This window comes from Paroedura picta, chromosome 4 (genome assembly GCF_049243985.1).
Source record: "Paroedura picta isolate Pp20150507F chromosome 4, Ppicta_v3.0, whole genome shotgun sequence".
Classification (NCBI taxonomy): Eukaryota; Metazoa; Chordata; class Lepidosauria; order Squamata; family Gekkonidae; genus Paroedura; species Paroedura picta.
The window spans coordinates 33,610,565-33,623,114 of record NC_135372.1 but is presented as its reverse complement, the minus strand read 5'-3'; the positions used below and the strand labels follow the sequence as shown (position 1 = coordinate 33,623,114).

General features: G+C 45.7%; 1 protein-coding gene across 1 annotated transcript in view; it reads left to right on the top strand.

The window, feature by feature from the left end:
• The first annotated feature begins 286 nt into the window (after window positions 1–286).
• Window positions 287–12,550, top strand: part of PBX1 (PBX homeobox 1) — a 269,247-nt gene continuing 256,983 nt past the window's right edge. Inside the window, exons 1-2 of the mRNA XM_077332272.1 lie at window positions 287–515; window positions 3,602–3,675. Coding sequence (XP_077188387.1) covers window positions 325–515; window positions 3,602–3,675 — 265 coding nt within the window. The 5' untranslated portion in view covers window positions 287–324. The remainder of the gene's footprint in view (window positions 516–3,601; window positions 3,676–12,550) is intronic.

Here is a 12,550-nt window from a genome sequence, read left to right as displayed (position 1 = left end):
TCTGGCGGGCGGCCGGGCGGCCGTGGGGGGTTTGGGTTTCGCCCCGCGAGCAGCAGCAGGAGCAGCAGCAGCGCCGCGCACGAAGCCGGGCTGGGAGCGCCGGCGGCGGCGGCGGCGGCGGAGGAGAAGAGCGCCCGCCTCGCCGCGGGGGAAAGCAGCCTTCGGAGTGGCCAGGCGTCGCCCGCGGAGCCCGCTTGATCGCCGGCGCGACCCGCGAGGAAGAGGAGGAAGAGGCGGCGGCGGCGGCGGCGAGCGGGCGAACAAAGCCGTCGGCGCCTCTCGGCGACCAGCGAGCGAAGGCGGCGGCCGCGCCGAGCCGTGGCGATGGACGACCAGCCCCGGTTGATGCATTCCCACGCCGGGGTGGGCATGGCCGGCCACCCGGGCCTGTCCCAGCACATGCAGGACGGCGCCGGCGGCGCCGAGGGCGAGGGCGGCCGCAAGCAGGACATCGGGGACATTTTGCAGCAGATCATGACCATCACGGACCAGAGTTTGGACGAGGCGCAGGCCAGGTGAGCGCGGCCGGACCCCTCCTCCTCCTCTTCTTCTTCCTCCTTGCTCCGCGTCTCTTGCCCGGGGAGATGCCACCTGGGCCGGGGAAGCGGCAGGCAGGCTACTCCGGAGCCAAGAACATCCTTCCAAGATGCTTCCTGCCCCCTTGCCTGGCGGCAAGGACAGAAGCAGCACACCGGCTTGGGGAAGGAAGAGCAGATGCTTTATTTATTTTTATTTTATCTTTTTTTGGGGGGGGGGCGTTCTTTCCCTTTCGCTTCCCCAAGTTAGGCAAGGGAGGAAGGGCCAAGGTGGCCCCCAGTCTTCCCGGGTGGATGCTCGGGGGCAGACCCCGGGGCTTGAAACCCACCCATAGACGCCCGACGGCTTCTTTTGCCCCCAAAGGTCACCTCTGTCTCTGATCCTTTGAGCTGAGGTTTGGGGGAAAGCGTGTTGCTCCTGCCCGGTTTTGTTCTGCTCGCTGCTCAATGGATTGGGACTGCTTGGATGCAGGCGTGTGTGGTTGGGAGCTGCTGGGAACCCCAGAGATCTCTGCGAAGGCTTTTGCCAAACTTTTCTGAAAATTCATCCGCTGGTTTCCCAGGCGTCTGGCCACAGTTGGAAGGGGGCCTTGGCCTGCTGTTTGCTCTCTGTAATAGAGAGCCGAGAGCGCTTGATAATAAAAGGGCCGTGTGTTTTGCTGGCTCTGCAGCAGCTGATCAACTCTGGCCGCCTTGCTCCTTCGGCCCTTGGGTCACAATCCGGCAAGGTGCTCCTGGGTGTGTCGTCCCCTCGGAATCACATGAATCACTTGTTGGATTGTGGCCCCCGGTGCGCACAAAGGGTGCCGCCTGGTCTCCCGGCGTGTTAGTGGGGAGAGCCAGCTGTAATTGGAAACATGTGGCACCTTGTATGTTTGTGCGGAAAAAGACACAAAACGCAGGGAGCTTCTGGGTGGTGGTGGTGGGGGCTTGTTGGCTAAAATAATGAGTTGGGCATATGAATGGCTCATAGAGGGTAGGCTCGGGTGGTCGCTTGCCAAGGGAGCCTTACCAGCTCCGAATCCAGCTGCTTGGTACGGCTTTGTACTTAGACACCGACTTCTTAGGCAGGAATTCTTTTCATGTGAGAGGTAACATGGAAGCCCATCGCCTGGACACAGGTTTCTGCTTAACCTTACCAGCTGCATTTCTATGAAAAAGGTGGTGATATATTTTTTAAGGGAATGGCGCGTATGTTTCAGAATGATTTGAGGTGTCCAAGATCATGCTTCTCTTTTGCAGAATGCCATTTGTGCATCTATTCCTGGTGATCTTTCAAAACAGATTTTAAAAAGCCAGTAAATGGAATCAGATCGCTGCTGCCACTTTCTGCATAATACATAAAACCACAACATTGCAAAAATGGACAGTTCAGACTGCACGGGCAAAGAACGAGCAACAGCGAGAAATAATAATAATGATGGCTATAAAGTTTCCTTAATGTGTTTTTAGATTCTTGGTTCACATTTTGCTTCGATGGGCACTTCTGCCATCGGCTAGAGCAGATTTTTCGACTCCCGTTTCTCTCCTGGAAACTACATCTTGCATTAACTAGCTTAGCAGCTAGTGAAGCTAACTTTAGGCTCATTGGCTAGGCTGAAAAGCGCTGGGTTTGTGGAACGCTGGCCGTCAGGTGAAAAACATGAGGTCAGATTTCGGTGGGAAGATGTGGTTGAGCCCAGCCATAAGAAGGCCAAGTGAAAGAAAGGTGGCATCTCTGAAAGTTTCGTGTTTTATGTTTTGCATGCTTTAAAAATAAATAATATAATATAATAATAGTATATATATAATTCCTGTAGGAATTAACTAGGAAAAAAGCGTAAGAGTAGAGGGAAGCTCAATTAGTTACCAGCTTCATACTGTATTTATGTTAATAGTGGTAACATCTCAGCAAATCAGCTTTGTGTGTAGTTTTGGCTTTTCCTGTCCTACATAGTAAGGGATTTGAGAGTTGTTGGAACTATGATAGGGATACTACTCAGATGCAGTCTTTCAAATGTTCTTTTTTCCTATTGGAGGGCTTGTTTGGCCTAAGAGATACTCTGGAGCATGTGTGGGGTTCTGGGGTCAGAGAGGCCGCCTGGCTGGGAGGTGAACAGCCAGTTTGGGGGTGTTGTTTAAGGACAGCCCAGTAGGACCTTCCTCTTTGCCAGAAGAGAGTAGACCTCTTCACAAGATGGCTTAGCTGAAAAAAATAAAACGAGGAATACTAGATTGTCTTTCTTGGGGCCCCTGCTGCAGCACAATACCCATGGACCTAATAAGAAAACCTTGATCCTTCGCTGTTCGGGCATTGATAAGAAAGCTTGAAAAATCTAGTCTCTCTTCTCAACTGGCACATTCTTTCGTCAGGCTTTGAATCCTTTTCTGGTTCTGGGTATATTTGGAGACAGGCTTAATAACGGGCAAATAAACAACCTGAACCATAGCAGCATAAGAATAATTATTCCTCCCCCTTTTTATACAAACACTTGCTCCTGGAAGCACATCACTACCTTTTCTCACTCAGGGGTTGAAATTCCATACATGGAAGGGCTTTGCAAATGCTTCCAGTCTTGTGGCTTCTACAGAGTGAAATACAACACTAGGTGAATGAAAGGGAAAGGTGGGGGAAAGAGAGAGAGAAAGAGAGAAAGTGAATGTATTCCTGGCCTGCTGGAAGACTATGATTGTTAGACTTTTTTTTTGCTCTTGGAATGACTTGTCTGTACTCCAAGAAGTGACCCTGTTAACAGCTCAGCTAACAAGGATGGCTTGTGAATGCCACTGAAACCCAGTTGCCAGGCTTGATGGTCCCGTGCCCGGTCATATTTGCATCGCCGTATGTGAAACCAAACTGGTTACTGTATTCTTCACAAAAGTTGTGAACTGGTTTTTTTTTTTTTTTTGCTTGCACGTAATTAAACGGAGGCTTGAGCAATATTTTCCTCTGCATTCCCATTCCATCTGGCCGCTGTGTGGGAATGGCGGGCTGCAAACTGGAAAATAAATACATTAAGAAAATAAACGTTAAGGCTCCCTTGGGCTGCCCCCTTGATTTTGAATCCTTTTGGTTTCTTTTGCAGAAAACACGCTTTGAACTGCCACAGAATGAAGCCGGCTCTTTTTAACGTCTTATGCGAAATCAAAGAGAAAACAGGTAGGGAAGACCGCCCCCTTTTTGAAATTTCTTCTTCTTAAGCCCTTTTTGGCCTCGAATGTGGTTCTTGCAGGTCTTCACGCCACTCCACAGTAACATTAGAAAAGCAGCAGCAATGGAGTTAATTGTAAGGCCTTATTCTTAAATATCTGAATTTGAATCGTGTCGTGGGATGTTACTAGTGTCTCTTTGTGTGTTTGTGCTGTTGGGGGGATAAAAAAAAAGGTCATTGTATGCCTTATAGCTATTTTAAGTCTTGGTTTAAAAACAGGGTACCTAATAAACAAACCTGTTTGTAAAGAAGGGATCTGCCTACTGAAGACTTGGGTAAAAATACTGGGTTTTTTACACGTCAGTAACATGGATCCTTAATTTGGCAGCTTCTGCACTCAGGTAGTCCTATGCAGACATATAGCAGAGCACGTTTGCATGTCTAGAAAGGATTTGCCTGCTGTATTATCGGCTCTTTTCGGGTCCTGTCAAGGGGTGTGTGTGTGTGTGTGTGTGTGTGTGTGTGTGTGTGTCTTGGTCCTGAAGGTGCTAATAACACATGGATGCTAATTCTGCATGTTCCCACTCTGCCGGCCTCCTGCCATGCACTAATACACTTATAAAACGTCTCAGGGGGGAGTTTAAATTCTAAAAGCAACAATTAAAAAATAGCTGTCATCAATCAAGGCTGATCTTAAATAGCAGATGCTCAGGGGAGAGGAACTGGTGACATCCACAACTCCTTTCCGTTTTTTCAGATGTTCTTTTTGGGGGGTGGGGGTGGAAATCTGGATTTAGCCCACAGGGAAAGTCACTTGGCCTTTTTTTGGTGGGGCAGTGGTGGCTGAGTTTCGTGTCATCGAATGGCTTCTCAGCAGTAGTGCGTTGTGCATTGCCTCCCTTCTCCTTCCCTTCCTTTCTCTTTAACCCCCCCCCCCCAACAACCCAAGAGCTGTAACAGTCCGTAATTCATATCTCAATCATATAAGCGAAGGGCATGACATGAATAGAAGTGACAATAAATATGGTTGGGAAGTCTGATTGAAAAGTTATGAGAACGGGAGAGAGGCGGCTTTCGGGGAAGGGGGAGGAAAAAAGAAAAAGACAATCTGAACCGGGTGTCGCTGTGCCTTTTAAGAATTCTGGGCAAATATGCTTCGTTGTGTGAACAGCTGAGCAAAATGAGATTATTTGATTCCGGCGATCTATATACGATGACTAAGGAGGCCTTTGTTAAATCTTGTTTGTGCAGCTTGTAACCTAGACAAAGCACCTAGCCTCCAGAGCCCTTAAGGCCGCCGAGCTTGAATGCTGACCTCTTGAGCCATTCATTTTGTGACTCCTGTAATGTAAAGGGGTCTCTCTCTCTCTGTCTCCAGCCATTCTAGAATGTGATGTAGCATAGCTTGAAACTAGAAGGAGAGCAAGGGTCTGAATTTCCTTAAGCTTTGTTTTTCTATCTCTGTTGCTTACCACACATACAAACATACCGTCCTTAAAAAAAAAAAACCTCATCTATTGTGTTCAAACCACCTTCCTTATTTGATTGGTTGCGGATTTCTGGCTCTTGTTCGGCAGGGACCTTTCATTTTCCACCCCGATTTGAAATGAAAGCACTTAGGAAGTTGTAGCTGATGGCCGTCTTGGGGAGCAGTCTCCTCCATCCGAAACCTTTCATGTTTGTAGGGGCGGTTATGGGAAGCGAGGTGAAGGAATCCAACCCCTTTGGGCAAATGTCAGGTGTGGTGTTAAGCCACTTGTCCAGCACTAAGGGCCACACTAGGAATTTCATCCTTGGGGAGGGATGCAGCTAGTTTGCATGTTATTTGCATGACAATGTGCATACTGTCTGAACCTGTTTGAAGCACCCCAGTCTGGCCGATACACATTGATCTCCTCTGTTCTTGTTGTGTCTGTGCCCTCCAATGAAGAAGGCTTGAATTGGTCCTTGCAAAACGATGAAGTACATGTGGCTTAAAAATCATAAAATTGGTAGTGAGAAACGAGGCAGATTCTTTATTCTCTCTCTCTCTCTCTGACGCTCCCTCTGCTTGTCCAGCCCTGGTTATTTTTCACTTTTCCCATCACGGTTTCAAATGTTGCTGGTGCAACAGGAAACTTGCAGGGGGAAGCTTCAAAATTAATTGCAATTCTTCAGGATTCTTATGATACTGGCTGTATGGGAAAGTGCGAGGTTATGGGAGGGGGAATCCATGTGGGCTGTAGATGCCACCCTTACCCACTCATGTGGGAGGGTTAAGTGGGAGGGTCTGAGCAAAAGGCAGCCCCCCCCCATTCTCCTGGTTGTATTCTGAGTTGTTGACAGGTGATTTTTTTTTTAAGGCTTATCCCCAGTGTCCATATGGGCATACGAACCTGCATGCATATTCTTGTTTCCGAAGAGTTCAGGATATGGGGTTTATTGACTTTTTTTTAGTGCTTGGGTATAAAACCAGATAAGGAATTTTGCCAGAGTTTGCATTATTCTAACTGTGGAAGGAAATATGGTGCAGAATATATTTTGCCCGATTACACGAGATCTCTCTCTCTCTCTCTCACACACACACACAACACACACGCAGCTTCCAGAGAATATAAAGACATTGGGATAATAGACAAGAACTCAGGCTTTCATACTTGTAAATGTTCATTGTATTTTAATATTTTATTCTGAATCTGTTTAGGGTTTCTTGTTCTCCATTGATTTACTGTCTCTCCCCCCCCCCTTCCTCTTCCTGCAAGTTTCAAAAATTCTGGCTAGAGGCTCCCATACTCCCCCCCCCCACTTTTTTTTTCTTTTTCTTTTTTGTGCTTTCAATCCAAACTGTCAGATTAAACAGACGAATGAGATGATCTTGTAGAGAGAAGGTCTGTAAATTCAGAAAGGAACGTACAGTCCAAGAGAGGAGAATATTATAATGGAGTCTGCCGGAATCTTCTGACGAAGATTTAAAGTTGGGGCAGGAGGGATAGATGTCCAGATCAAAATCCTACTCTTCTGAGATGCTGCGCGATTCGTGGTCCTTGCGTGTGTCTGTGTGCTTTGTTCATCTCTTCACAACTCTGGCATTCTGGTGTTGGTAAATGGACATTTGCTTTTCCATTGCTTGATTTAAGTGACTCCAGAGCCTCCTTGTCACGTTGCGGCTAATATTTCACAGTGTTAACATTGACGGAACAAACCCAAAATGTCTATAAAGTTGGATGCGTGTGCGTTTGGCGGGAAGAGATCGTCTTTGCTGGCCAAAGCGTTGCCCCTTGTCTCCTGACGTTTCAATTTATTTTTAAAGGATTTATGGGTACTTTTTATGTAAGCTTGGGTTTGGGTATCCATTGATCTTTCTTTTACTCCCGACTGGCTGCGCTCGGAGTGCTGTGGAGATCGGAACGTGTTTATTATTTAGAAAACAATAAAACGGAAGGCTTAATTTTGAGGGGGCTGCAGAAGAGCAAAATGCCACGTGATTTATATTGGAGGAAGGAATGTTGCCGAATGAGCCATCGGATGCAGGGCTGACGCGCCGTGATTGATTGGCTATTTTATTGTTTGAATGACTAATAAAAATAAATGTGATTTCACAGTCACTAGAATTTTTAACAGCAGTCGCTGTGGAAAAAGTGCAGTAACGTTGGACGTGGTTGGGTCAGACGTAGCTTCCAACCAGGGTCGAACAAGCACGGTTGCCACCCTCTGTGGCTTTTCCAAACATAGGCTGTGTTACCCACATGTGGCAAGAATGTTTGGTGGCAACCTAAAAAAAAATAAATGGCTCTGGCTCTTGTAATAGTGATATTCTGAAGGTGCCTGTTGTCCAGCGTTTGTTTGTTGGTTTATTAGATTTATACGGCCACCCTTCTTGACACAGCTTTCTGGGGTGGGTGTACAACAGTTTAAAAGCAGCAGACAATAAAAACACAATAATCACTTAAACTGTTCTTTTGGGGGGATGGAGGGTTCAGGTATGGAAAGTTTTTGCAGGAGACCTGCAAAGACCTTTCGAAGAAGCTTAAAGTAGCCGTGGGGCTACTGTCGGCAAAATACCAGCCACAAAAAATACTACCTGTAGTAAGTACCTAGCTGAGAAAATGTTGGCCTGATCCAGTTAAAGGTAAGATACATATCAGTGAGAAAGAAAAATTTCTCTCCAAGTAGATTCAGTCAGAGCAAGGAACTGTTTATCTTACAACAGAACAAAGCCAAGCTGGTAGAAAATATAAGACTTTTTGTCATGCATGCAAATAAGACCGGGGGTTCCTCCCCCCCCCCACCTCTAAGCTATGCTTATTTTTTTCTTGATGTTGTGATTATGCTGTATTTCTAGTAGAAAAACAAAACAGGCCCCCCATATGGAACACTGTACAGGCACAAAACTTGTTGATGACTCCTTACTCTTCCTCTGTCCCGTCTCCCCCCTCAACCCCATTTTTACAACCTTGCTTTGCATGTAATGGCAGACTGGTGTTAAAATATTTATTTATTCCATTTATACACCACCCTCCCGGCAAGCTGGCTCAGGGCGGTGCACAACCTCAAATAAAACAATAGTATAATTAGAATACTTAATAACATATTAAAACCATCTGTAACTGACAGCAACATCAATTAAAACTATTATTTCTAGTGCCAGTCCCTATGAACCGGTCTATTGCCAGGTTAAGATGTTGACGTGGGGGCGTTTTTTGAAGGGGAAGCTTCTAGTAGAAATCTTCCCTAAGGAATGCAGCCAGATATGGGATATCTTGCTTAGTATTGGGCCTCCTTTATTTCTTCCTCTGCTATTCAGGATTTGTTTTTTTTTTAAGGAGGTACAAGTTTTTCACTTTAAAAAAATCATCTGAAACTGCCACAAAGAGAATAACTGAAGCAAGATGCCTTAATGAAGAGGAAAAGGAAATTTAAATGTAAATTAAAAGTTTCGAGCGGCAGTGATAAACTTGGATTCTGAAATAATGTATTTTTTTCTGGCCCACAAATCAGTATCCCTTTTTGTGACTGAAGTTGGAGGGCTGTGTGTGTGTGTTATAGTGACTTTAAAAAAAAATCAAGGCCACTGATTTTGGCCTTTCTTTGACTGTTTTAAATATATTAATTTCATGTTGTTTTTGTTCTTGAGACTCCAGAGAATTCCTTTTCTCCTAGACAATCAAATTATTTATTGGCAGTATTGATTGTTTTTTAATTGTTCAGGGTCAGTTTATTCTTGAGATCTTGGTATAAGTCATACATGGTGCCTGTTATCCACTGTGTTTTTATCAGCTTTTCTACTGAATCTCAACCAATTTGCTTTCTTACCAATTTGCCTTTCTGTTCTAAAATGGCTTCTCTACATTCGGATCCTATGATCCACATCATACATAGCCCCATTTGGTGCTCAGAAGGGATCCTATGCTGTATCTACGGCCAAGTTAACCTGGGTGTTTGGAAGGAGGCAGTTTGTTGGTTTAAATTCCTATCTACCAGTCATTTAAAAAACTCACCACCCCCAATAGTTAAATAAATCTCATACTGCATTTCACGTCTTCTGCTGGTTTGAAAATAAGAATTATATTACAGGTCTAGGATGTCTGTCTTGGTACTTTAAAAAAAAAAGTTTTCAGGGCACTTTTCTGTGACATGGTGACCTTTGAATTCACCTCGGCGTGCTGTTAAAAAACACAAGGGGGTTATGATTTTGACGTGGAGCACAAAAATGTCTGGTGCTGAAATTAGTTAATACAGTATCAAAGTGGTTAAAGACAAGAGGATAAGTGGGACTCAGCTACGCAGGTCTTAAGTCAGCTGGAAATTCCTGTGGATTGTTGAGGTCTGCCTTGAAAATGTAGGAGCAAGGTGCAAACTTCAAATTAGAGGCCATAAGTGATAGTAATACCTGTAGAGGATTCAGTCTGAAAGATAGCTAAAACTGATTGGCCTTAAAGGAAGGGGATTCCAACCTGATCAGGCCTGCAGGAACTTTAAGAGGGTAGGGAGCGCCACCACAAAATGGCCGCCATGGAGGGAGTCCCTCAGCACTTCCATTTCTTAGGGGGAACTGCAAGTCTACCATTTAGATCAGCCTTTCTCAACTTTTTTGCCTTTGAGAAACCCCTCAAACATTCAGGCTTTGAGACACCTCAGAAGTAGTGGAACCCTCCAGAATATGGTTGGGAAGTATAGCTGTGAGCATGCCCAACTAGGGCTTCTCCCCTTCTCACCCCCTCCAGGCCCATCATTGACCATTTTTGGAGGGTCATCTCACCTGATAAATGTTTAACAAATTAAAAAAAAATATATATATAAATAATTAACTCCCACCCATTTGGGAAATCCTTCCAGGGCTATCAAGAAACCCCAGGGTTTCATGAAACCCTGGTTGAGAAAGCCTGATTTAGCTGTATCACTTCCTTTGTTGCCATGGATCAGCCTCCAAGAAAGATTGAGATAGGCTCTTTCCTTTGAGGCTCTCTGGCCAGGTGACAGCAGTCTTACGTGATAGCTTGATTGGGCTCTAGTGTAACTACCTTTTTTAAAATTACTTGTTCTACTGCCTTTTGGGGCTATTTTTGTATTTTGCTTGGTGCTGTTGCCCATCTTGTGTCCCCAATGTCAGGAAAAAGGTGGGCTATATAAATATTAGAGCCTCTTGTGGCGCAGGGTGGTAAGGCAGCAGACATGCAGTCTAAAAGCTCTGCCCATGAGGCTGGGAGTTCAATCAAAGCAGCCGGCTCAAGGTTGACTCATCCTTCCATCCTTCCGAGGTTGGTAAAATGAGGACCCAGCTTGTTGCTGGGGGGGTAAAACGGTAATGATTGGGGAAGGGAATGGCAAACCACCCTGTATTGAGTCTGCCATGAAAATGCTAGAGGGCGTCACCCCAAGGGTAACTCGTTACTTGCATAGGGGATACCTTTACCTTTACCTATATAAATATTATGAATAAATTTGGACCCACATTCGGAAAGTAGATATTGGATTTTCTCTCCTGCCATTACCTGTGATTTTGTTGTTGCTGTTAAAGTTGCAACTGAATTAAATATGGGGGGGAGGGGTGGAAAGTTTCTGCTTCTAAGAAGGCCCATCTTTCAGGTCATAGTGAACTTTCTGATATTGATCCAGGAAAATAAATTGTGGTGGGTAGCTTCTGTTATCATTAGAAATCTAAATAAATAAATAAAAATCATTAGGGTTGCCAGCTCTGGGTTGGGAAATTCCTGGTGATTTTGTGGGTGGAGTCTGGGGTTTGGGGAGAGCAGGACCTCAGTGGGATACAATGCCATAGTGTCCACCTTCCAAAGCAGGGGAGCTGATCTCTGTTGCTTGAAGGTCAGCTGCAATCTCAGGAGATCTCCAACCACCAGCTGGAGGTTGGCAACCTTAAGCTACATTTTTATGTAACTTTATGGGACCAGAAGCTGTGGTAGTATAGTCTAGTTCAGTGGTTTTCAGCCTGGGGGCCAGGACCCCTTTGGGGGTCGAACAACTTTTCACAGGGGTTGAATCAGGGTGAGTAGCTTGGCCTAGGGGTGGGGTGCTGCCACTGTTGCCGTGAGATCGGCATGGTGGGACAAGAGACAGAACTGAACTGAGAAACCCCGGGGAAAAAACCCAATTTATATACAATCATGAACGATGGCTCTTCATGCCATTGGTCCGTTTCGGTTTGATTTCTGTGAAAGAACACTTGCATAATTTTATGGTTGGGGGGTCACCACAACATGAGGAACTGTACTAAAGGGTCGCGGCATTAGGAAGGTTGAGAACCCCTGGTCTGGTTGAAGTCCGGATTGTGGAGTCTGTCTTTACAAGGTGTGTTTTGTTATCTTAGCAAAACTCAGGACGTCTCGGCCTTTAATATCCCCCGGCCATAGTGCAGGGGGTTGAACTAGATGACCCATGAGGTCCTTTCCAACTCTGTTATTCTGTGGTTCTAAACCACCTCCCAAACACAACTTCTGCCGGGATAAGCTTAGCTTGGTTTCTGACCTGCCGGCTTTGGGTTGGTTGTTTCAGTCTGCGGCAGTCAAGCAAGCCATGACATGGGACTCCTCTCCTTGTGGAGTGTGTTGAGGTGAAGTAAGCTCATCAGCGTTAATCGGAGCTGATATCTGGAGCGGGGTAAACCGGGAGAGACTTCCTGCCTCCAGGATACCACAGCAAAGATACGGAAAGCGCATCATGCACTGCTTCTTTGCTTGGATACGTCTGGGATGTTTGTGCCAACGATTCTGAGATGCCACAAAGACGACATTGCGGGAGGACGAACACAACTAAACCAAAAAAAAAAGGGGTTTATCCAGCCCTGATGCTCAGTAAAGTTGAAAGGAACAACAATGGTAGAGGAAAGCTTACCTTGGCTAACCCTGTCTGCCTCCCACTCCCTCGTTTTTCAAAGGAATTGAAGCAATGAGATCCGACTTCTTGTCTAAATAGCAGACTACTTCAACGTGATAAGAGCCTTCCTCTTGAACAGTAGCCATCTCTTTTTCTCATTTTCTTTTGTCTGAGGCCTCTGGAGTAGCCCTGGCTGACTTAGTACTTTATTGGGCATTGCGTGTAGGTTAGTGTGTGTGTGTGTGTGGGGGGGGGATGGCATGCATGGCAGAAAAAGGCCGTGGGGTATCGGCTAGACCAACCTTTTTCAAGTTTTTTACTATTGAGAAACCCCTGAAACATTCTTCAGGTTTCAAGAAACCCCAGAAGTAGTATAATAGTGCAGAATATAGTTGGGAAGCATAAAGGTGTACATGCCCACCCGGGGCCCCTCCCCTTCCCACCTCCTCAATACCCACCTTTGGCCATTTTTTGGGGGCGGGGAGGTTGGCATGACCATATATGGCTATATCGCCAATGAATGTTTAACAAATTTTAAAATATATATTAAAAATTAAGTCCCATCTATTCAGG